Genomic DNA, 27,279 nt, shown 5'->3' with positions numbered 1-27,279 from the left:
CTTAATATAAGCAGTTACTGATTTCTTAATTCCTAAAATGTATGTTTAACCCTTATAACGCCGCCTGTTTCAAATTTGATATGCTGTTTTCAAAAGCGTGTGCATCATTAACATAAACAACAATCCTGTTGTCTGCAATGTTCTAGATGTCTGCTGCTACCAGGTGGACGTTTCCGGGCATTTCTTGATGGAAAAATATATTTTTTTTAATTTCCAAAAATGTCCACTTTTATATTGCATGCACTCATTTTTTTATGTGAAATCTTTGCTGATTTTAATAAAGTAAAAGTGACAGTAATCATTGTATTGCTACTGTTATTTTAAAATGAGTATTTGTTGAATATAATCATTTTTATAATCAAATTTTGTATATTATTTTATTGAAAAAAAAACCTTTGAAATCCATGTATCAAATATGATGCAACAGGCTTTTGAGGTATCATTTTTATAATCAAATTTTGTATATTATTTTATTGAAAAAAAACCCTTTGAAATCCATGTATCAAATATGATGCAACAGGCTTTTGAGGTATATCAGTCACTATTACATTCCATTCATGCCCACCACAAAAAAACAAAAACAAAAAAAAAATCACAGAGCTTTGAAAATTCTGACATATACTTTTTTATAAGATTTATTTAAAGTGTAAACTAATATTTCTGTGCTTTTTCATATATGCAGCTTGCTCTGTCATTATGAAGATCTCATTATTTTACATGACAAGCTAGTTCCTGAGTTCCTGAGACCCGTCAAAAAAAGTTTTACAATTTCCCTTTTTTAAATGTCAATATAGTGTTTGGTGCATAAAATACATATGATAAAAATTGCTTATTGAAAAAAAGAATATTTTCTTCAAATTGTATTTGATGTATTAAATTGAACTGTGATACATTTTAATCCATATTTATAGAGCAAGGAGAAGTTGTCATGGCCAAACTCTCAAACATTTGGTATCTCTGAAAGTCCTCTAATAATACCCCAAGATTTACCACTGTAGCATGTATGGGCTCAGGAGGAGAATGACCTTTAAAGCCTGATGTATCAAATATGATACATAAACAAAATAAAATAAAATGTGCAAATAGTTTCTTTTTTTCTTCTTTTAATGAATTATTTGAAAAGTTTTTTAAAGGGTTAAACATTTTTGTTAGTATTCCATCTATTTAACACATTTTACCATATATATAACCATTCTGTAAAATTTCCTCCAGAGTCAGTGCAGAAAATGTGAAAATGGTACCAAAAGTGACTTACAATACACTTATGGTGCGTTCACGTCATGTCCGAATTACCATAATTAAAAGTTGTAAACATTCTATGAAAGCTCAGACGTGACAGTTGTGGCATCAGATAAAAAGAACCATTATGGCCTTAACATTTTTAGGTAGTGAACACATATTTCTGTTTGAAATGCCATTTTATTTTGTCATTATTACCTGGAGCACGTTCTTTGTTCTTAAAGCTGATGTAATTTTTTTCAGTGTTAAAATACTTTCTCCTATTCCAGCTTAATATGCAAAGACAACTGTAAGTAAGCCATTCATAGGTACATTTTCTGAAAAACTGTAAACACTGTGTCTCTGTGGCGCTATAAAATTCCTGTGTTTGTTTTGAGTGACCTGCTTAGACCCACCCCATCAACGTTACTCAACCAGTGCCGTGAGTTGAGGGCGTTATGAGTGTTGCCACAGAAACAAAAAACATCAGAAATCCCAGGACATGAACATCTCAGAGTAGAGTCTTCAAGGTTTCTCATCTCGTAATTTCAGTAATTCCGACACAACGTGAGCGCAGCATTACTATAAAGAAAGAACAGTGATATGGGCTCAGCCATAATATATTGTTGTATACTAATGATGTGTGCTTACAGTTGGAGATGGAAGAATGGGCTATACTGAGGAAGCACCTTATGATGCCATACATGTTGGAGCTGCAGCTCCTACTGTTCCACAAGCAGTAAGTCTCCCTGAAAACACATGTACAGTTTGGTCCCTTGCTGTAATTGTACCTTGAGCTGTATCCTTAAAGGAATGTTCAAGGTTCAATACAGTAATTTTTTTACTATAATAAAGTTAAGTACTATCGACAGCATTTGTGGCATAATGTCAATTACCACATAAAATCATTTCGACTCGTCCCTCTGTTAAAAAAATAAAATTGTGGCAACAACAAGGCACTTACAGTGGACTTACATTATAAGTGCTATTCATTTCTTTAGGGGTAAAACTGTTTTAATGAGGAAAGAAATTGCTGAAAGGTATAACATATGTAACATGCTCTTTTGTGAGTTTTTTTAGTTTAAAAACAATTCCTTGCTTTATTGTTGTATGTGTATGTATTTGTTTTATAGTTGTTGGACCAGCTTAAGCCAGGTGGGCGTCTGATTCTGCCAGTCGGGCCAGCAGGAGGAAACCAGATGTTGGAGCAGCATGACAAACTGGAGGATGGCAGTACCAAAATGAAGCCACTGATGGGCGTGATTTACGTGCCTTTAACAGACAAAGAAAAGCAGTGGTCCAGGTGGAAGTGACTTTCTGTCTGTCCTCTGTTTCCTTTCTCTTCTAGGGCACAGGTGAAATGGTGTGGTCCGCAGCAGAGAGAGGCTGTGTTTGCCGCTTGTCATCTTTTGTTCTGCTCCATACCATGATGAACAGCTGCACATTTTTTGTGACTTTAACCCACCAGTGTGCCTGATTTGACCTAAACCCATAGAAATTTCTAGTTTGCACTTAACTGCTGGAATGGGCATGATTTAAAAAAATGCTTGCTAAATAAGGACAAATGAAACAATGCATCAAAAGCTGTTTAAACTTGACATTATGGCTTTGAGAAATACTCAAACCAGCCCATCTGGCACCAACAATCATGCCATGGTTGAAATCTCTGAGATCACATTTTTACCCCTTTCTGATGGTTGATGTGAACATTAACTGATGCTCCTGACCCATATCTGAATGATTTTATGCATTGCACTGCTGCCACATGATTGGCTGAGTAGATAATCACATGAATAAGTGTATATGTGAACCTAATATTGTGCTCAGTGTGTATACAGTATATAATTAATAATTTTATTTATCACACATTATACATATACAGTGAAATTCTTTTTTTTCACATATCCCAGCTAAGTTGGGGTCAGAGTGCAGGGTCAGCCATGATACGGCACCCCTGGAGCAGATAGGGTCAAGGGCCCAACAGTGGCATCTTGGTAGTGCTGGGGCTTGAACCCCTGACCTTCTGATCAGTAACCCAGAGCCTTAACTGCTGAGCCACCACTGCCCCATATATGTATATGTATATTAGTGCTGTCAATCAATTAAATTGTTTAATCACGATTAATCGCATAATTTTTCATAGATTTTGAAAGTGCTGAAATTTGACTCTGTATATACAGTTGTGCTCAAAAGTGTGCATACCCTTGGAGAATTGGTAATATATGTACCATTTTTAAAGAAAACAAGTGAGCAGGCAAAACACGTTTCTTTTATTTCTTATGGGATTCATATTCAACATTCGTCGGTGGTTTAGCTGCCCATTTGTCTTGGCAAAATGCCTCCAGGTCATGCAAAGTCTTTGGTCGTCTTGCATGAACCGCACGTTTGAGATCTCCCCAGAGTGGCTCGATGATATTAAAGTCAGGAGACTCTCCTGAACTCCAGAACCTTCACCTTTTTCTGCTGTAACCACTGGAGGGTCAACTTGGCCTAGTGCTTAGGGTCATTGTCGTGCTGGAAAGTCCAAGAGCATCCCATGCACAGCTTTCGTGCAGAAGAATGCAAATTGTCTGCCAGTATTTTCTGATAACATGCTGCATTTATCTTGCCATCAATTTTCACAAGATTCCCCGTGCCTTTAGAGCTCACACACCCCAAAAACATCAGTGAGCCACCACCATGCTTCACAGTGGGGATGGTATTCTTTTCACTATAGGCCTTGTTGACACCTCTCCAAACATAGCTATTATGGTTGTGACCATAAAGCTCTATTTTGGTCTCGTCACTCAAAATTACAGTGTGCTAGAAGCTGTGAGGCGTGTCAAGGTGTTGTCAGGCATATTGTAACCGGGCATTTTTGTGGCATTGGCGCAGTAAAGGCTTCTTTCTGGCAACTCGACCATGCAGCTCATTTTTGTTCAAGTATCGTCATATTGTGCTCCTTGAAACAACCACACCATCTTTTTCCAGAGCAGCCTGTATTTCTCCTGAGGTTACCTGTGGGTTTTTCTTTGTATCCCGAACAATTCTTCTGGCAGTTGTGGCTGAAATCTTTCTTGGTCTACCTGACCTTGGCTTGATATCAAGAGATCCCTGAATTTTCCACTTCTTAACAGTACTGACTGGCATTTTCAAGGCTTTGGATATCTTTTTATATCCTTTTCCATCTTTGTAAAGTTCCATTACCTTGTTACGCAGGTCTTTCAACAGTTCTTTTCTGCTCCCCATGGCTCAGTATCTAGCCTGCTCTGTGCATCCATGTGGGAGCTAACAAACTCATTGACTATTTATACACAGACACTAATTGCAATTTTAAAAGCCACAGGTGTGGGGAAATTAACCTTTAATTGCCATTTAAACCTTTGTGTGTCACCTTGTGTGTATGTAACAAGGTTAAACATTCAAGGGTATGTAAACTTTTGATTAGGGCCATTTGGGTGATTTCTGTTATCATTATGATTTAAAAAGGAGCCAAACAACTATGTGATAATAAATGGCTTCATATGATCACTATCCTTAAATAAAAGATTCAAAATCAATGCCAAAATTTCACAATTTCTGCCAGGGTATGCAAACTTTTGAGCACAACTGTACTTATTTTCTTGTCAAAATGCATTTCTTTCTTTTTAGGAAAGAAAGCAAAACAATATGTAACAATATAATGCTTTATTAACATTTTCCAAACAAAGCCTTCCACAGTATAAAGACAGAAATGCACTAAAATATAACCAATATAAAAGTAACATTAAACATTTCCCAAAGTCTAAGTGGGAGTTTGACTAATTGAAAGAACTAGTCCCCACGTAGGTTGCATATTCATTGCAATGGGCATTAAAATCCCTTAAACTCTCATCCTCCACAATATTAATCAGCTGGCAGACTATGGCTATCCACTTTGTTACCGCAGTTGTGAAGCAGCATTCATGATTCACGTCAGGGCCATCGTCAAGCACCGCTTTGAACATGAAAAGTGCTTATAAACAATGTCTCATTCTGCGTTTTGATGATAGTTAAGACTTGCCGTGCTTCTGTGGTAATTAAATCGCACCTTACTCTTAAGTCCCATTTGGGCTTGTTTTGTACATACAAATAGCGTTAAGAAGTCCTTTATCATCGCTGTTGTGTGTATTTGAGGTGTGCGCATCAGTGTAATGACTCCAGGCAGACACATCACCCTAGTCCCACCATTGTTTTTGTTGGTTTATGCTTCATTAACGGTAAATGCGTTAAATGTAATTAGAAAAATAAGTTAACGTTTAATTAATCGTATATGTTATCATGTTAATTTTGACAGCTTTTTATATATATATATATATATATATATATATATATATATATATGAGCTGTCAAATGTTTTTTTTATTTTTTTATCATCCGAAAGTTCCTACAGTCCAAAGCGACTTACTTATATAATTTATATGTAATTGATGTTGCCCGGTCAGACACACTGTATAAGGAGCCAGAATGATCTCAAAAAGAATATATTTACAAAATACAATTCATAAATGCACAGCATAATACACATTCATTAATCCAAAATACAATTCATAAATATACAAGTGAGGGCACAAAAATTCCCCCAATTGCCCACACAAATACTTTTCACTTGAATAAATTCAAAACGTTTTTACAAATACTTATCAAGTTCTTGAATTAATTTGCATCAAAATATTTGTGAATATTTTTACATTTATTTATGGATTGTTGAATTGCTTTTTTTTTGGGAAATTGCTTTTTTTTTTTTTGGGAAGTCCTCTTTAGCCAATCACATTAAGCTTTTAATCCAACAATCACAACACGCCTTGCTGAACTCTGGTGGATATAGTTTCCTCATTACCATAGTTATTCATTCCTATGAGAAGAACGGGGAGAAATATCCAATAGATTTGGCTGTTTTAACAACGAAAAACATGACAAAAAGCGGTTGTGTAGTTTTTTGCACTTCAGACAAAGCCAAAAAACCCAGAAATGATTTTTTTTATCACCTTTCAACATACAAAATAGAAGCCTAAGGAATCAATAATGTAAAGTAATATTTTCTCAGCAAATATTGGTATGCGTTTAATTTGATTAAAAATGTAAGCAATTGCCAGCCCTTGTAATAAATATATTTATAACATTGTTATAACTCTAATTATACCTCTGGCCCTAGTAATAAATATAATAAGTAATTACACTATGAATCATTTATGAATGAGTTATTAACACTGTTAACCTATGTACCCATATACTTGACATCTACTAAAACATTCACTTTTATAATTAACTAATTAATAATGGCTCATAGGTGTCCATATTAAGGTACACTTTCATTGCTACTAGTATTAATAATTCATTAATAAATGGTTTATAGGTGTAAAATGTAAGAATTATTAAATGTAGAGCCTTTAATTAAATTTAAGACCAAAAGTTTACATTACATTTAGGACCAAAAGCTGTTACATTTAGGGCCTTTATCACATTTAGGGCCAAAAGTTGTTTAGGGCCTTTATTACATTTAGGATCAAAAGTTAATATATTTAGGGCCTTTTTACATTTAGGAGCCGTTATTACATTTGTGCCCCCTGCCGTGCTTTAAAATGTCATGTTGTGTTATGCATGCAGGTGCAAACCGTTGATGTCCATGGTAACTTTTTCTCTTTTTTTTTTTTTTTTTGCAGGGATGAACTTTGAAAGGATGATCTGGCAATACTCCTCACACCACGTGTACACACACACACACACACACACACACACACACACACACACACACACACACACATCCATATGGACTTCACAAAGGGGAGAGCCTGCTCTATTTCCATACCTGTGACAGTCTGACTGTTGTGAAAGATGGATGTAGAGAACAGATTTTTTTATTTAACAAGGAAAATGTGGAATAGGGCTTTGTGTTGACATTTTCACGCCTGCAGTTTGAGGATTGTGTGAATGCAGTGTTTTGTTTTGTTTTTGGATGCACAGGTGCACATTTCTTGTGATAACTTCAATATTACAGTCAGTTGGATTGTTTTCTTCATGCATCTCTGCTTATTGTAAATTGAATATGCGGGTTGGCTGTTGCGCTGAATTCAGCCTGTTATTAAAGCATAATTGCTACTGTACATAAGGTGTAGAGCTCTCTTTGCTCTACATATCAACATTAACAGTAATGGCTTGTGTTTTCAGCGAAAGCATGCACTGCCCAGACAGAAAAAAAAACACTTGAGACACAACTTTACATTTGGTCATTTCAGAATTGAGTTCTAAAGCAATAAGCCATGAGAGGCCATGCGTTAAAGTGATCTTACCATGGTAATGCGGTGTTCTTAGGCACAGTGTCAATTGAACCTCATTAATCAGGGTCAGTGTTGGGTAAGTTACTCAAAAAAGTGATCCACTACAAATCTAAAACTAATCTGATTAGAGAGAAGTTTTTTTTTTTTCCACTCAACAATTCCAAATGTATTGTTCCTCATACATTGTCGCATGTGAGTCAAACACTTAGCACCACACATTTCTCCTTTGTTAGGGGCCGCACGTCCTTCAGCTGTCGCAGAACCGCAAACAGACATAAACAATTCATTTAAAGGTATTCTACATAACATGTAACCCAAGGAACATACGTAAAAGAACTTAACTGAAAGTGAATGTAATTTGATTACAAGAATTTAAAATGTAATGTATTACAATACTTGTTGACTTCAAAATTAATTCGATTATATCCACTTATTACTTATTACTCCGATTACACCCAACACTGATCATGGTAAAATCACGCAGCCTCGAATGGCTAAGAAAGGCCAATGATACAGTCAGCTGGTAGCATTAAAAAAAAAACCCTGACAGGGTGATCGTGACCAGGGTCTTGTATCACCCTGAAGGGGTTTATTTTGCGATAAAGTCAGGCTGACTGCACAATATTCTGCTTATTACATTTATTAACCAAATAAATACATACATGGACGTGAAATATTGATTTGGGTTAAATTGTTGCTATGTGACTAGAAAGAGTGCAGAGTGATATGAGAGCCATAAATTTAGAACAGCTATATAGGGAAACACTTGCCTGTTTACAACGGTCAATTTTATATAAAAATATTTGACCGCAAAATGCCATCATTGACCAATCCGAATCAAGTATTCTAGAGAGTCATTTAATAATTGCTTTTATAAAATGGCAGCAACAGCAATATGATTGAAGACACTAATGTCGAAATAATAGTTATAAATAATTGGAATAAACTATTCTTGTACCAAGTAACATTAACTGTAGGCTGTTTACAGTTGCCAAGCAACAAAGCAATGTGGTGCATTACTATAGAAAGTGCGGTCACAGGTGAGTGTTTATCTCTATTTTTACAGCATCCCTGAATGCAGCTTATCCAAACAGACATCAGAAATATCCGCTTAATTTGAAATTTAAGAACACTCTAAAACACCGTTAAAGCAGAGCTGGGTCTACATTTGGAGCACAAGTTTTGCAATTGTCCACATTACTTCAGAAAATCAGAATAAGCTGTATACCAATATCCATCTCTCACTTACATGTGCAGCAGATATCTGGGACACTGGACTCAGCTAAAGCTTCACAATGGTCATTTTGATTGTCAGTGGTTTTCATTGATACATCTCTGAATGTTTGTGTGTTAGCTGCCCACACAAATATGGCTTTGAATTAATAAACACGGCTAAGCACTGAAGTTTTTTCACTTGTCTTTTCTGTCACATAATCTGATAATCAGAAAGTATGCTTACACATACAAGGAATTTGTCTTGGTGACAGGAGCTTCCAGTGTACAACAATACAAAAACAGCAGCAAGACATAGATAATAATAAAAAATAATTATACACATACGTACATACACACATACACATATGTAGTACAAATCTGCTATGTACAGTGCAAAAAAAACCTTTTTTTTTTTTTTTTTTTTTTTCAGAGCAATGAAATCGCAGAAGATGTTGGATGTGTTGGATAAATATAAAAAAGACTAAACTGTGTATTGCACATATTTATTGCTCAATGGGGCAATTTAACTGTTCATGAGATGGATAGCCTGAGGGAAAAAACTGTTCCTGTGCCTGAAGGTTCTAGTGCTCAGAGCTCTGAAGCATCGGCCAGAAGGCAACAGTTCAAAAAGGTAATGGGCAGGGTGAATGGGGTCCAGAGTGATTTTTACCAGCCTTTTTCCTCACTCTGGAAGTGTATAGTTCTATCGCTATAGTGTATAGTGTATCGCAACCAATAATCCTCTCAGCAGTCCGAACTGTCCTTTGTAGTCTTCTGATGTCTGATTACATAGCTGAACCAAACCAGACACTTCAGTTATTGAAGTGCAGAGGACAGACTCAATGACTGCTGAGTAGAACTGTATCAGCAGCGCCTGTGGCATGTTGAACTTCCTCAGCTGGTGAAGGAAGTACAACCTCTGCTGGGCCTTTTTCACAATGGAGTCAATGTAGGTCTCCCACTTCAGGTCCTGTGAGATGGTAGTGCCCAGGAACCTGAATGACTCCACTGCTGCCACAGTGCTGTTTAGAATGGTGAGGGGAGGGGGGGGGGGGTGGGGGGGTCAGTGTTGGGGTGTTCCTCCTAAAGTCCACAATCATCTCCACCATTTTGTGCGTGTTCAGCTCAAGGTTGTTTTGACTGCACCAGACAGCCAGCTGTTCAACCTCCCTTCGGTATGCAGACTCATCGTCATCTCGGATGAGGCCGATAACAGTGGTGTCGTCTGCAAATTTCAGGAGCTTGACAGGGGTCCTTGGCGATGCAGTCATTGGTGTAGAGGGAGAAGAGTAGTAGGGAGAGCACGCATCCCTGGGGGGCACCAGTGCTGATTGTACAGGTGCTGGAAGTGAGTTTCCCCTGTCTCACAAGCTGCTGCCTGTCCATCAGAAAGCTGGTAATCCACTGACAGATAGACATGGGAACAAAGTTGGTGTAATTTATTCTGGAGTATAGCTGCGATGATGGTGTTGAAAGCCGAACTGAAGTCCACAAAAAGGATCCTTGCATATGTCCCTGGTCTGTCCAGATGTTGCAGGATGTGATGCAATCCCATGTTGACTGCATCATCCACAGACCTGTTTGCTCAATAAGCAAATTGAAGGGGATCTAGAAAGGGTCCAGTGATGTTCTTCAGGTGGGCCAACACCAGTCTCTCAAATGATTTCATGACCACAGACGTCAGGGCGACAGGTCTGTAGTTATTAAGTCCTGTGATTTTTGGTTTCTTTGGGACAGGAGTAATGATTGAGCGTTTGAAGCAGCATGGGACTTCACACTGCTCCAGTGATCTATTGAAGATCTGTGTGAAGATGGGGGCCAGCTGGTTAGCACAGGATTAAAGACACGCTGGTGAGATGCCATCTGGGCGTGAAACTTTCCTCGTCTTTTGTTTCCGAAAGACCCGGCTCACATCATCTTCACAGATCTTAAGTGCAGGTTGAATAGCAGGAGGGGGGTTGCAGGAGGTGTGGGTGTGGGGTGTGAGATTGGGCCTTTCAAATCTGCAGTAGAACACATTCAGGTCGTCAGCCAGTTGTTGGTCCACCAGAGGGTTGGGGTAGGAGTCCTGTAATTTGTGAGTTGTTTCATGCCACTCCACACTGATGCAGGGTTGTTAGCTGAAAACTTGTTTTTCAGCTTCTCAGAGTATCTTCTTTTAGCCACTCTGATTTCCCTGTTCAGTGTGTTCCTGGCATGACTGTACAAGTCTTTATCCCCACCCATGTAAGCATCCTTTTTGGCCTGACGAAGCTGCCTGAGCTCTGCTGTAAACCACGGTTTGTCGTTGTTGAACTTTAAATAAGTCCTAGTGGGAATGCACATATCCTCACAGAAACTGATATATGATGTAACAGTATCTGTGAGCTCGTCCAGATTGGTGTCTGCAGCCTCAAAAACACTCCAATCCATGCAATCGAAGCAGGCTTGTAGTTCCCGCTCTGCTTCATTGGTCCATCTCTTTACAGTCCTTACTACTGGCTTGGTTGATTTTAATTTCTGCCTGTATGTTGGAAGAAGATGAAACAGACAGTGAACAGAGAGTCCCAAACTGCTCTAGGGACAGATATGCATCCTTTATTGTTGTGTAGCAATGATCCAATATGTTCCTGTCTCTGGTGGGGCATATAATGTGCTGTTTGTATTTGGGCAGTTCACATGTGAGATTTGCTTTGTTAAAATCCCCAAGAATAATAATAACTGAGTCCGGGTATTGTTATTCTGTGTCTGTGATTTGATCAGTCAGCTGTTGCAGCGCTGTGTTCACACATGCGTTTGGTGCGATATACACACTCACCAGAATAAATGAGGAAAACTCTCGTGGTGAGTAGAATGGCTTACAGTTAATAAAGAGCTCTTCCAAATTAGGACAGCACATCCTCTATACTGTTGTTACATCTATATACCAACTTTCATTGATGTAAAAGCATGTTCCACCACCTCTCGTTTTCTGAAAGCCCGGCAGATGTAACGCGCTGTCCGGAATGGCTTCACTCAGCCAGGTTTCTGTGAAGCACACAGAAAAAGTACTTGTTTGAAAAGTACTTGTTTGTGCGGGTGAGGAGATGTAATTCGTCCGTTTTCTTAAGAAGAGAGCGTAGATTCGCTAGATGAATACTCGGCAGCACTGTTCGAAAGCCGCGCCGACGGAGCCTGACCAGCATGCCTGCTCGTCTCCCTCGCCTGCGTCTCCTAGCACGTTTAAACAACACAGCTGCGCCTCTGACTAAGATGTCCAGCAAAACATCAGAATATTCAAAAACCGGGAAAAGGTTGTCTGGTTTATGCTGCCGAATGTTCAGCAGTTCGTCCCTGGTGAAACTGACTGGAAAAATATTACTAAACACAGGACAAACAAACAAAAGAACTGAAGAGCTACACACCGAGGCGGCCATTCGCCATCTTTTGTCATGATCTGAATTGACGATCATTCATTTGTGCTTACAAAAAATTATAGCCTACCACTTAGAGGTAGACCGATATTTCAGTTTTACCAATTAATCGGTGCTGACAGATGTTTTTTGGAACTATCGGTTATCTGCAAAAATCTATGCCGATAGTTAATTTTTTTAATTTTTTATTCCTCCACGTTCAGTTGATAATTACGTTGTTTTTTTTCCTCTCCCCTTTTTCTCCCCAATTTGAAATGCCCAATTCCCAATGCGCTCTAAGAACTTGTGGTGGCGTAGTGACTCACATAAATCCGGGTGGTGGAGGATGAATCTCAGTTGCCTCTGCATCTGAGACCGTCAATCCGCACATCTTATCACATGGCTGGTTGAGCAATTACTGCAGAGACATAGCACGTGTGGAGGCTTCACGCTATTCTCCGCAGCATCCACACACAACTCACCAAGCACCCCACAGAGAGCAAACCACATTATAGCGACCACAAGGAGGTTACCCCATGTGACTCTACTTTCCCCAGCAACTGGGCCAATTTGGTTGCTTAGGAGACCTGGCTGGAGTCACTCAGCACGCCCTGGATTCGAACTTGCGACTCCAGGGGTGGTAGTCAGTGTATTTACTCGCTGAGCTACCCAGGCCCCCAATAATTACGTTTTCTAAATTTAAGCAAGGGCATGCACAGAAAAAATTATCTTTGACGAGGGGAAACATCCCTCGTCACCACATGCATCATGTCTCCAATATATTGTGAATAGTAATAATAATATATAGGCTTTTAAAAGCTTAATTTGGTAAATATAAAAAATTGAGCGTTGTAATGGAGCCATGTCTCCGTCATTTAAAAATAAGAGTCACCAGTGTGTATTTCAGGCTTGTTTAGTGTTAAAAGTCCCATGAAATGTACCCAATCGTTTTTTTTTTTTTATTATTGGTTGAAAAATAAACTATATCTGGGATTTTTTTCATTTTGTACTCTGGCTTCTGTGTCTATGCCGACTAAGAAAATGTTGTAACATTCTATGAATTGATTTTAAAAACTATCGGCCGCTTAATCAGTTATTGGCATTTTCCACCACCTTAGTTACTGGTTTACCTCTACTACCACTGCACTGATCAGTGTTGTGCACGGACCTCAGCAGGGGTGAAAGGATAAAAAAAAAAAATAAAAAAAATTATGCTTTTTTTTTTTTTTTTAATGTATTTTTTTATGTTATACTTACATAACAAATTTTGTTTGCAGTATTCAAGCATTTTTTTATTTGATATATAAACCTTTTTTATTTTACAATTATTCCTTCATCGCTTCCCTACTCTTATCTTTCTTACTGACAAATATAATACAGCCTCACATGCTTGCATCAAAGCCTTTTTAAATAAAGTTCCTGTGTTCAAATTTAAAATGGGGTTTTGTTCATTTGGTTAAAACTTTGTTTTTTTCATGTTGTAGCTGATATTTCTGTGGAATTGCCCAACATATGAATAGTATGACTCTGTAATGTTCTATACAGTATACATGTAAAATGTGAGTTCTGTTGTTTTGAACTGGAAAAAACAGAAGTACAAAATAACCTTTATTCATACCAATCATTATGTTATATTTAGTTAATTTTTGTATCTTTTGAACTTCTATTAATCTTTTATTGTGGCTCTCTTAAAAATGATGGGCTGTCATGTGTTCAACAGATCCACTCCATGTTCAATAGAAATTATTAATTGTTAAACAGTGAAAAAGCTTTTGTTCCTCTTTGTAAATTTTTAACCTCCTGAGACCCCGCGTCCACCTGCATGAACATAATGTTTTGGCTTCGCCAAGGGCGTAGATTCCAGGGGGGATGGGGGGAGATAACCCCCCCAATAATCAAAACAAGTAAGTACAACCCCGCACAAAGTCATGTGATCAAACAACAAGGCATCGATTACAAAAGAGTTTGTGTTTGGGAGAAACACAAACATAACTATATCTGGTAAGAAACCTAATTAAGTTTTTACATTGAAGCCTGTTGAAGTCAAAAGATTAGAGTCTAGTTTCATCTAATATGCCATTTTTAAAATTGTAGAGATTTATCATGAAAAAGCATGCTGTTAATCAGTACATAGATTCAGAATTTATAATGTATCATTTTATTTTAACATGGTTGGCAGTGATTGGCTGGATGATGCTGGACATTACTTTGAATCAGAATTAATTATGCTAATTTCTGATGTAATGTCTGCACCGTCTTAAAAACATAAATTACCAAGGAGGTTAAAGCATAACTCCTTAGTAAAACAGTGATGTGATGACAAAATAAGGTAAGTGGTAAAATATCGGTATTGGCCAATAGGTTTTTGTTAAAATTGGTATTGTATCGGCCAAAAAATTCAAAAACCTGCATGACATTCTATAATGACCTGTCAGTGAAACTTCCTGAAATTATGTAGACAGCATAAAATATTGGCAATGCATCATAAAGTTGAGTGAAGAAACAAACAAACTACATGAAGAAAAAAAAAAGGATTTTAATACAATCTAGAATATAAAATAAATATACATTTTTTCTTCATTTAACAGTCATTTGTACACTGAAATAAAAATAACATAGCTTGAAGCAAACAGAGTAAGAATGTATTATTCTCTCCATGTTTTTTTGCGCACAAACACACACAGTTACAGAGAATTAATGTTGAGTTGACTCCCAAATCTGAAAATGGCAAAGCTGTATGTTATGTTTACAATACTATATATATTGCTTCTCTATTGAACAACTTGTAACATCAGCGGCAGATGACTACATGGATGTAATGCAGTAGTACCCCTTAAACTGATGGAAAGGGTTGGATGGATGGAAAGAATAGATAGATAGATAGATAGATAACATTTCAAAACATTTAGCTTTTGTTTACCTATTTTCTCGTACTTCTAGAATTAACAATTTGAAGTTCATTTTTAAAATGGGCATATGTGATAATCACTCTTGTTATTTAAAGATTAAAGTCATTCAATAGCCAAAACATTTTCTGATTTTCAATAAAGACCAGTGACAATTCATGAGCATCCTCAATGTTGTCTGGTAGTATAAAGAGCTAAAGAAACTTAAGTATCATACTAGCTAACATTACACATAATCTGATTTAATCGACAGGCCTTGTGGTGTAATGAAGTCATACAAGCAGACTGTCTCTGTCTCATCTCCTTGGCAGAATATGTATGCTGTTTAATTTATGTGTAACCACTGTGTTATTTAACAGCCAATAAAGTGCTTCTGCTTCTAAACATTTTATGGGATAAATCTAAAATGAAAGATATAACAGGTACTTCACTGATTACTCCAATCCAAGCTGTGAAATGCAAGAAAACCAAGCCTAGCACTGGAAAAGCATGCCAACACGATAAATATGTGATAATTTAAATATTAACGAGTCTGGAATGAAAAAGACCAAAACATGCAATGTTTCATCAGGGGCGAACTTTGAGGTCACTATCCTTTAAATGCATATGTTTATATAAGAGTATCATCTTGCTTATAACTGTATTAAAAAAAAACTTTACGTTTAGTGTCTAATCAAGACTAAACAATAAAAACATCGACCAAAATATTCATAATGAACACTTGTCATTTACCACCAATAATTCAGTTATAACTGTGTAACATATTATAACATGGCAATTGTTGTAAAATTCTGTACATTTAAACATTATTTTTAAAAACATTCACAAAGAGCATTGTCATTGTAAAAGAAATATTAATAGGACAAAAAAAAAAAACTATCGGCCGCTTGGAGAAAATCAAACGTAATCTTGTATACTAATCATGAATAAAATGACAAAACAACTGTATTGTACATTAAAGCATGATGATTTAAAAAAAAAAAAATAAAGACTCTGACGTAAATTAAAAATGTACACACACATTGCCCATGATCAGAGATGTTTCAGACTGAGATTTGGAAAGATAACCATCAGAAAGAGAGAGACAAATAAGTGCACAAGTGACTTGCACTGTAGAGCACACTCAGCAGGCTGCAGTGAACTACTGGGCTGCTCAAAAGTGACGACTGAAGGTGGCATAAAGAGCAAAAAATGATATTTTTCTATGTGTGGGAAAACTACCTTGATTTCTTCAGGTTGCGCAATTTTGACTTGTGTTGAACTAATGAAATTCCACTGTTGTATCACTTGGTTGGATTCTGTCAATTTATCTTCCAGTCATTCCAATTTAAACTCCAATTCAACATCCTGTGGGGCGTGGCCAATTAAATTCAAATTCACACTCATGAATCGAAAGAGAGCCCATTCTTAACCTCCTGAGACCCGGTGACCACATGTGTGGACATTAAGTTTTGGCTTCGCTATAGGCTATGCATAATTTAATTTCAATTAAACTGGCTGATCTCAGTTCAGGACACTCTGTGCTGTCATTAAAGGGTTAAACTTCTGACGCACCGAGTCATGTGACAAAACAACATGGCACCGATCACAGATGAGTTTGTCTTTAGGAGAAACGGAAACAAAACTACATCTGGTAAGAAACCTCGTTAAGTTTTCATTAAAACCTGTTTGAGTCAAAAGATTAGAGTCTCTAGTTTCATCCAATATGCCACTTTCAAAATTTCAATGATTTATCACAAAGCGGCACGCTGTTAAACAGAATGACCACGTACGTGGACTATAGGCTAATTTTCCATAAAATATCCTTCACTGTGCATTATTACATTGAGAATAAATGGATGACTCCAAAAACTGGAAAATGTTGCTTTCTGAGGCTGTATACGGAGTTAGGATGAAAATAAGGTTCTGAGACCAGTGCAAACAGACAGCACAATGGAGGTTAAGTAATGCCTTAATTTGGAAGCAAGAGAGCATCTTATAGTTTTCCTATTTGAATCCTAAGTGCATTCACTCCTAACATCCGGTCAACAGTTCAGTTTCAGGCTGCAGATGATGTTTGGATCACTCAACATGTTTGGCAGACATGGGACAATGATAATCAGTACATAGATTCTGAATTTTTCATGCAAACTTTTATTTTAACATGTTTGGCAGCAATTGGATAATATAAACAATTTGATAAAAAAAAAATAAAAAAAAAAATCTGACTTTCTATAGCTTGGTATTATTTAAAATGTCACAACTTATTCTCACTGTCCACATATGTGGGAAAACTATTTGGTCTAAAAAAATAAAAAAAAAATCTAAAAAATGTTTCTTAGGTGTTACAAATCAAAAAGGGGAATGGAAAATGCACGCAGCAGTCACACTTGGTCTTAGGAGGTTGCATTTTTTAATTTGAGCCAAACCCTGTTGCTGCCCAAGCATTTAAAGGTGAATAAGACTGTGAATGTGGCCTACAAGCTCTACGAGCCACTGTAAGCAGAAAGATATCTGACACTCAATCCTGCCACACTGTTGCATTGTGGATCATGGAGTTCAGTGTCTTATAGTACAGCTTCTAAAACTAATGTATAGCTACACCAACATATATATTTACAGTGCAGTGTTTTACAGCAGGAAAGAATGACTGAAATGAATGAGACAAAAGATTTTGAGGGCAACAGATTTAGTGACAATACTAATTTGTCATACAGATATACTGTTATAGGCTAAATTAACACCTATCCAGAGATACAAACATTGTTTAAGAGTAATAAATCTGATTGTACCAAGTCAATATACATATATGTATACTATTTTACAGACATTAATTATAATTTCAAAATAAGTATACTATAAACTATACAAACATTTTAACACCTTATTCAATGACTCCATATTAGAATTGCAGTTAGTAAAAGTAAAAATTCAAAATTGAGAAAAAATTCTGATCTTTGAGCTCCCTTCAAAAATATTACACAAGTGAAAGATTTTCTGATAGATATTTTGCATAGGAAGTGTGTATGAAAGTTTCTGTCCCACGACAGTGGAAGCTGTATAGAGCATATAATTAGAGGGACTAGATGCCCCTATTTACCTGGGCCAGTCCCAGTTTTACAAGGGTGTTGCTGGTCCCTGCTGTTCTCTCATTGCAAGCAGCATGTCAAGTTGGCTAACTTTTTGAGAAATGCCCAAATAAAAATTAATCTTTAACGACAAGCTGAAAGAATAGCAAATTTCACTGTCTATGTCCATGTTCATTTTCCGTCGCCACAGAGGCAAATCAGACATTGCAGATCCATTTTGGCCTCAGGGATTACATTTTATGGTTTTAGATTAAAATGTTCTAAATATTTACTGTTAAAAAAATACTCTATGAAATGCGTTGGTGAGTCTTTGACTGTAAATTGACATGTAAATGTCAAAATCTACACATTACACAACAATATATTTGCTTTTTTATTTTATGTTATTTGCTTTGGAGACTGTACAACCCGACCGGTATTGTCAAATTTTAAGCCCGAACCTGACCGGAACCCAAAATCGCAATCTCTTTATAGTTACTTCTCCAATTTGTTGCAATAGGCTGTATTTTAGGCTTACCATTTATTAAGTGCTGAAACTTCACTGGATGAAAAACAATCTGGAATCATGTGTAACGGTGTAATAGTCACAAAAAGTCCTCTTTAAAACGCAACATAGTCTCATGAGAATTCATCACAATAGTATTAGGTGGCGAATTCATACCAGTTCTTACAACTTAATTCGTACGAAACGTACAACTAATCACATACGCTTCACGATTACACATCAGGCCTTTTAATGTTAGTATCATGGTTACTTTTACGCTCTGGTAAGGGTTAGGTGTTACACTTTATGGTTAGGTTTAGGGATGGGGTTTGGGTTAGGGGTTAAAGTTACGAAAACACAGTTTCGGATTAACACAGAATAAATGCCACATCGATAACTACAAGGACATGAAGGAAGCATCTCTCATTGGTGGATGTATAACTTTCTTATGAATTAACTTGTACCACCTTGAACTATTGTGACGAATTCTCGTTGAATCTTTTTCAGAACGTCAAATCTTTGTGACACCTGCGCCAAAACAATCTAGAATGAAACAGAACACAAGTGTCTCAAGACTTCGTTGCCATGACGATGTAACACAGTAAACCCAAAGATGACTGTATAAATGTTTTTACAGCTCAAATAATACATGAGTTTTAAGTGCTTTTATAAAATTCTAAGCTTCACATTTTTGGCTTTAAACCCTCCAAAAATTGGCCCCATTCACTTCTTTTGTAAGTGCCTCACTGTAACCTCGATTCTTGATTTTTTTAATTTATTTTTGTAAAGAAAAGAAGCTAGTCAAAATCATTTTTTGTGGTAATAACATTATGCCACAAATGCTGCCAATTGAGCTTAACTCAATTAATTGAGCCTGGAATATTCCTTTAAATCATCTGGATCCAGTCAGATTCACTGTAGTACACAATAGTGTACCTGTCACTGCCCGACAGATGTCTTTTTTCATACAATGGGTGAGTTGATCACTTCATTATTTTTTGCCGATTAGCTTTCTGCTAAGTTTAGTGTGTAACACACAGCCAAAATAGGCACATTGGTAACACTCTACGCAGCCCTGTTTATGCGGTCATTGTGAATGCTGTAACATTAAAATGGGCGGCTTACGTGTACAGTGTCTCATTTCAATCAAATAAACTACATATTTTGGAACTACTGTTTTTCCAATCATAATTCCAGTCGAGAGTGGATGGACACTTTCTGAAAAATCCACAGTGAGGGATTGCCCTACACCCACTTGTCCTGTGTATCCTGGTTTGAAACTTAAAAAATGAAGTATACACGTAATATGTAACGAATCTAATCACCTCGTTTTGACGTGTGAAGAAAACCCAAAATAGTATCCTAAATTATGCCCATGATTATACATCTGATCCCAACACATGCATAAGAAACCACACCAAATAATGCACCGAATAAGGGATCCGTTTTTTTTTTTTTTTTTAAATCAACTGCTCAGTCAGTGCTTTGAAAGCAATCTGCCGTCTCACTGCCAAAAACAGGTTTTTCTAACACACTCCCTTTAGTTAATATTATTAATAATATTAATATATTTTCTGAATGGTGTTCATTCAGAGCTCATATTGAACCGAACTTCGATGATGTGTTTCTTTGAGCAAACTTGCAGTATTCTGACACATCACAAAGTGTTTAAGGGACGGCTTGAAAGGACAAGTTTTCCAGCTTTGCCTGATGAGATATCCAACTTTTCTTTGTCCTTTGATTCAGTGCTCTGAAAAACTCTCACTTATGCAAGTCCATATACTTGAGCTCCAACAATACAGAAAAATAACTGTACTTCTTCAAAAGCAATAACCAAGAATAAACATATTATAAAAGCCAAGCATTTAAAACACTAAACAGACTGGAGATAAGAGGTAACAGTCTCAGAAGCAGTTGAACTGCTAGCTGCCCCGGATAATGCAACACACACGCATGCAAAAATATCCGCAAACACACACACACACACACACACTCGCTCAGATTTAGGGCTTTTAGTCCTCACCAAAATCCTAAAACATGTTCTTCAAAAGGGAAAGAGTAATCCTTTTCCTTGTTCTTTGATAACTTATATATTGGATTTTGTGAGTGTACATTGGGGTCCAGAAGTCTGAAACCACATTAAAAATATGTGATTTAAAAAAAGGTTTAAATCTAGAAAAATACGTTTTAGAATAAAAAATAAAAAAAAGGAATACAAAGAAAAGCTATGATGTAAAAAAATAAATAAAAACATTTAAAAACATTTTTTTAAAATTCTGCACAACAGAAATGAATTCTGTTTCTAATTCTGCACTAATCAAATGTAAGCAAATTTAGGACATTGAGCATGTTAACTCATTTGTACAAAAGATACAAAAGGTCGGACTTCCTTTGTTCAATTAAAGCACACAAGGTGCTCTTTGAAACATTTTTAACCCTCCTATGGTATCCTGTAATTTTTGACTGAAATGTAATAAAAATGGTTTCCTTTATCTGAGCAGTACAAGACTTGGTGACTTTTCCTCCATTTGGTACTCTTATCATTACGAGGACTCTCCATAGTTATAAAGATTTTTATACTGTACAAACTATATATTCTATCCCCTAACCCTTCACCTACCCCTAAACCTAACCTTCATAGAAACCTTTAGGCATTTTTACATTTTCAAAAAAACATTGTTTAATATGTTTTTTAAGCTGTTTGAATTAAAGGGACACTAGAAATGTCCTCATAAACCACATTTATAGCATAATACCCTCGTAATTACTAGTGTGTAACCTACACACTCGTGAACCACAAAAACCAACTCACTCACTCTCACACACACACACACACACACACAGAACCAGGACATCAATAAGTGGAGCTTTACAGTCATTTTTTGGTCATTTTTGTCATTACAAGTCATCTGTTATTTTCCAGCTGATGACAGCAATCTGACACACTCACTCACTCACACTCTCTCTCTCTCTCACACACACACACGTTTGCAAAATAAATTTTTACTAAAGTTTGAAATTGCAAAATGTTTATTCTGATTCTTCTATTTATTCTCTAATTGAATTTTCAGAATTTTGCAGTTCATTTCTGTTTCTTGATGTTCATTTTATTGACATTATTATGCATTTACTTTATTACATTTTTATGTTTTAAATAAATTATTGGTAGAAAAATGCTTACTCTGTGTCCTCTTTTTAACACCATGGTCAGGTTTGATTGCAAGCATAATGACTAACTGCAAAATCTGACATTTCAAATCAATTTTAAAATGCTAAACTTTGACAAATAATAGTTTGATCATGTTTAAATATATATCCAAATGCATCTTGTGATAAAATAGAAAATTAGGTTACAACAAGCCATCAGACTACACAGTAGGTGGATACAGCCATCAACTGGCTGTTACTAGCATGACCTGGTTTTCAAGTCATGTTATTTCGATTTTGTTTACCAGATGGCAGAAATATGCCTCCAATTTATGTCACATTCTCATATTTTCTTAATGTATCAACTTACAGAAGTGTAGGTTCTGAATTTTTTTTTTTTTTCAAAAATGTGCATATTTGTATATGCAAATTAATGGTACAATTTAGAAATGTACATATTAATAAGATCAAAATAGCATAAAATTGCATAATTGTTTTGCTCTTACTTCAGGGAACAATAAATGGTATCATTATCATCATAAAAAAAAGGGGTTACACATCTGACCCTTCCGGTCAAAAATGGCTGTGAATACTAAAGGGAGGTGCCATTTTTCAATACCATAGGAGGGTTAAATCATGCTGAATAACATGATCATCAAGTTTTGTTCATGTCAGCTCGAGGGCATGCTGTCTTTAAAGCAAAAGGGGGACACATCAAATACTAAACAATTCTGAAATTATGTTCAATTTTCAAATTGTTATGCTGATAATATAATTTAATGAAATGAAAAAATTTGGTATTAACATAGAAAGAATGCAAACTAGAAGTATTTTCATTACTGGTCTGAGACTTTTGGACCCCACTGTATATGTTTTGTACAAATGGAAAAAAAAGAAAACACAACATGTCATTTACACAACAAAAGGAGTGAGAAGAACTGCAGTGGTGCACGTTAGCAATGAGAGAAGTTCTCCACTCACATGCTGAGTGCCGTTTCTCTCGATAAGTGCTCTTTGTTAATATATAATATTATTGGTCTTTCTATTTTACACAAATTCAGTCTCTGGTGGACTGTCTGTACATGCAGACAGCCCCATTTGCCAGGAGAGAGGAGGAGGAAGATAAGAGGTTTGGTTCCTATGTACAATTGTTTATATACTGCAAGTGTCTCTTATTTGACTTGTTTCAGGGATGAAAGCAGCCTCATATGGGGGCGTCTCAGAAAAGCTTGAGATGAACAGACACTAACGGATGGTAAATTTAATAATCAGAGATACAACCTGTATTTAGCCGTGAATTCTGTTACTAAGGCTGCATTAGCAAAACGTTTAAATAAGCCTAGTGCCACTTCCTCTTGAACTCTGGCTTGAATGATTGAATCTTATGAAACCATGTCTGGGATATATTTCACCCCCCCCCCCCCCATTAAAAAAGGAAGCCTATTTGCAGGACCATTCCGATTAGTTTTTTTTTGTTGTTGTTTTTTTTGTGACATTTACTTTTTTATTTTTTTTTACCTTAATACAGTAAAACAAAATACAGTAATACAATAATATTTGGTCTCAGTTTATATTAGGTGTCTTTAACTACCATGTACTAACATAAAAATACATACAATGCAATGTATTTATTATTTAACTACATGTTGTGTTGCTAAATTCACACAACATTTATGTTTGCTGCTTCTGAGGTTGAGGTACGGGTAGGTTTAGGAGTAGGGTTAGGGGTTAGGGGTAAGGGTTAGAGTTGTGGTAGGATTAAGTTTAGGGTTGGTTAGCAGTTTAACTACAGATGTAATTAAATGCAGATACTTTAAATGAAATTACAATGCAACAACACGTATGTACATAACAAGTACATTGTTTCAAATGCTTAAGTAGTATGAGTATTTAAAGACACTTGGTATAAAGTGGGTCCTGATATTTTATAAAAATCTGAATAAATGAAAGGATGTACAGTAAATACTACCATGATGTGTGAATATATTTATATACCCACATATGCATATATGACCTTAATGGCATAAAAAATATATACATTCAAAACTGTAATGCAAAAATGTGTATATATATATATATATATACACAATGGGAAGAAAAAGTATGTGAACCCTTTGGAATTAGCTGGTTTTCTGCATTAATTGGTCATAAAATGCACAACGCTCAGAAGGAATTTTGGACCACATAGTTGGGTGATATGCACGCCATACATAGTGCTACGTGTTCTTCCCAAACAATTCAACCTTAGTTTCATCAGTCCACAAAACATTTTTCCAGTAGCATTGTGGAGCGTCACGGAGATCTTTGGCAAATTTCAGGCATGCAGCAATGTTTTTGATGGAAAGCAACGGCTTCCATCGTGGTGTCCTGCCATGGACACCATGCCTGTATAATGTTTTCCATATCCGTATAGTAGACTCATGAACAGAGAAGTTAACCAGTTCCAATGATTCCTTCAAGTCTTTAGCTGTCACTCTAGGGTTCTTTTTTACCACATTGAGTATTCTTCTGTGTGCCCTTTGAGTCATCTTGGCTGGATGCCACATTTAGAGAGAGTAGCCACAGTACTAAATCGTTTTATTATTGTTTATCTTACTGTGGACAGATGAATATCTAAGCTCTTCAAGATAACTTTGTAACCCTTTCCAGCTTTATGCAAAGAAACAATTCTTGATCATAGGTCTTCTGAGATCTCTTTTTTGCAAGGCATTGTCCACGTCAGCATATGCTTCTTGTGAATAGCAAACTCAAACTGTTTGAGTGCTTTTTATAAGTCAAAGTAGCTCTAACCCACACCTCCAATCTTGTTTCATTAATTGGATGCCAGGTTTGCTAACTCCTGACTCTAATTAGCTTTTGGTGCCATCATTAGCCTAGGGGTTCACTTATTTTTCCACAGCACTGTGAATGTTTAATGGGATGTTTTCAATAAAGACATGAAAGATTATAATTGTTTGTGTGTTGTTAGCTTAAGCACATTGTTGTTTGTCTATGATTTTTTCTAACTTTGATGAAGATGATATCACATTCTATGACCAATTAATGTAGAAAACCAAATTCCAAAGGGTTCACATACTTTTTCTTCCCACTGTGTATGTATCTATATATATACACACACATATACACACACAGTTATGAAAGTGAGATTTTTTTTTTTTTTTGCATCAAGCATTAAGGTAATATTTAGGTAATGTAAAGGGGAATTTGTTTTAATATAATGAAAATAATGTCACAATGCAAACAATCTTTATGTTCCTAAATAGGCTTTCGTTTTATTTAAAGGCGCTGTAAGCGTTTTTTATGGAATGGCACACAGAAAATGTCTCTATCACTTGACAGATATTAATGAATTATGTGTCCTGAAATATCACACCTGTAAGTGACGGCAATAGACTAAAAAAGTGACAGTGGGCCACCCTTTTTACACATAAATTAAACACTTTCATATCACAAACGTGAATTTTTTAGCCACCATGTGTGTTTTAAAAAAGTATGTTGCTTCAATGCAGCTTCAAAATTCACTCTGGAGGTATGACTGTGTAATTTATATTTTTGTATTTTCAAGTAATGTTTACCATAGACTTTATTTTACTCATAAATTTAAAACTGCCATTATAAAAACCCATAGGAAAACCCATGGCTAGAAAATGCAAATTCTCGTCTGTGTAGAAGTTTTGGAATGACCAACACCGCTTACAACACTTTTAAGCATAATATAAGTTCTTATTTATTTCTGTCGATTTTGGGGTGAAATATAAAACATGTTCTTGACAGGTCTTGTTAGATTCACCCAAACAGCATTTTGTTGGCTGATCATGTTGACACTGATTTGGCTAATATTTGGTCTAAGGGTGGTAAAACTGGACTTGATGACTGTAGGTACTGAAGACGCTAACCTTTTAGCTGGTCATGTGGTCTGGTTGGTGTTGAAGCTGGTGGACGTTTAAATGTATTGAGGTCCTGTTGAGATAACTGTAGTGTTGATGGCAAACATTCAGCCAACGGTAATGGCTTCAATACTTCAGTGGAGTGCTGATCGAAAGGAAGGGTTTGTATAGTTGTGCTTTGGTTGGACGTGACATTTGCTGATATTTATAGGAAGCGGAGCTGGGGTATTACAGGACAGACCCTTTAATAGACTTTAGTCTATCGTCCACAGGTAAGCATTTTCATTTGAATGACAATGTTGACTTGCCTGGTCGTATGCTTGTGGTTACTACAGTATTTTTTGTGTATTTGTGTCTCAGTATCGGTGGGACTGGTGCGAGTGCTGAGATGAAGACGAGTATCCCATAGTGCTTTGCGACTGGGTTGAGCCTTGGACGTTGCTCTGGTAACCAAGCCGAGAGCTGGAGTGCTGAAACAAGACAATAAAGAGACAAATAACTGGTTTATTACTATAAACAGGACTAACAAAGCACTAAAGCATCATTTGACTAAGCTTGTTGTAATGGTTTAATAAGACAAAATAAAAGCTAACTGTAATATTTTGGGTGTTAATTAGGGTTTTTTGATTTCAACAACGATAATGAATATGAGACAAAAAAGATGTATAATCAAGATTATTAACCGATGTTAATGAAAACATACTTTTGACAAAAATATGATGAGAACATTTTTTACTGCAAGATATTAACAGTGCCCAAACAAAAGTAGTATCTAGAGAAACATCTGTTTTTAGAATTAGAAACATCTAGACAGAATTGATTCATGTATAATCCAATAATCCAGTATGTTGGGGATTTTCCCACTTGAGCTGTGTGAACAGAAAAAGCTGAACACCGGCAAAATGAACGGCTTTACAAACATATTAATCACTTCACTCAAACGCATCCTATGCATACCTGCCATTAATCACTAAATCCGCAACATATATGTAATATTACAACTTACAGACCATGAAGCGAATGAACAAGTGAACTTGTATGGAAGTATATTAATGACAAATGTCTTTGAAACAAAAATATTTATTATTTGACAGGTAATATTCAGTCAATTAAATTTTGCCAAGCAAATTCACCAGTAAAATTTCAGTGGTTCAAATTCAGTTGGATATTTGGATCCATCCTGGCATTGCAGGAAAAGTAGTAGAGTGCCGATGCACAATCTTCACTGGCAGCTACTAGGCTTCAACGATTGCACCACCTAGTGGTGAAGCCTTGTAAAAGCAAGTGAAAACTGTGCATCGGCACTCTACTGCTTTTCCTGCTATGCCAGGATGCACAAGGTTGAATTTCCAACTGAATCTGAACCACTAAAATGTTTACCTATGGAATAAAATGATGAAAAAAAAAAAAAAAAAAAAAGAATATTTTGGAACTGAACTTTGGAAGATGAATATTTATTATTGAATTTTTTTATGATTAAATTTTTTGCTAAATGTTTTCAATGAAACATTCACACTTTAAATATACAACCATATGAAACTGCATCCCCCCAAAATGCAAGCACTATTAAGGCAATATGTTATTTTTCAATTACTGCAATACATTTTTTTAATTATTTGGCATCAATATACTTCCATAACTTGAACTAAGTGATGTGCTAGTCATAATGCGTAACTCCTGTTGTGAATGTGGTGCTACCATAAAAAAC

General features: G+C 36.1%; 2 protein-coding genes across 8 annotated transcripts in view; one reads left to right on the top strand and one right to left on the bottom strand.

Annotated features, from left to right (window-relative positions):
* pcmt (protein-L-isoaspartate (D-aspartate) O-methyltransferase) overlaps positions 1–8,897 on the top strand; it is a 623,660-nt gene extending 614,763 nt beyond the window's left edge. For 4 of the 6 annotated variants that reach the window (XM_051644898.1, XM_051644899.1, XM_051644897.1 and 1 more), the window contains 3 exons: positions 1,872–1,957; positions 2,352–2,521; positions 6,879–8,897. In XM_051644898.1, coding sequence (XP_051500858.1) covers positions 1,872–1,957; positions 2,352–2,521; positions 6,879–6,891 — 269 coding nt within the window. In that variant the 3' untranslated portion in view covers positions 6,892–8,897. Of the gene's footprint in view, positions 1–1,871; positions 1,958–2,351; positions 2,574–6,878 lie in introns of all 6 variants that reach the window. The other 2 variants (XM_051644896.1, XM_051644900.1) reach the window with 1 other exon arrangement.
* A 5,698-nt stretch (positions 8,898–14,595) lies between these two features.
* LOC127409905 (cyclin-dependent kinase 19-like) overlaps positions 14,596–27,279 on the bottom strand; it is a 77,948-nt gene continuing 65,264 nt past the window's right edge. For both annotated transcript variants that reach the window (XM_051644872.1, XM_051644873.1), the window contains one exon: positions 14,596–26,041. In XM_051644872.1, coding sequence (XP_051500832.1) covers positions 25,928–26,041 — 114 coding nt within the window. In that variant the 3' untranslated portion in view covers positions 14,596–25,927. The remainder of the gene's footprint in view (positions 26,042–27,279) is intronic.

This window comes from Myxocyprinus asiaticus, chromosome 19 (genome assembly GCF_019703515.2).
Source record: "Myxocyprinus asiaticus isolate MX2 ecotype Aquarium Trade chromosome 19, UBuf_Myxa_2, whole genome shotgun sequence".
Lineage (NCBI taxonomy): Eukaryota > Metazoa > Chordata > Actinopteri > Cypriniformes > Catostomidae > Myxocyprinus > Myxocyprinus asiaticus.
Note: the sequence above shows the minus strand (reverse complement) of the source record. Positions and strands in the feature narration are given on the sequence as shown.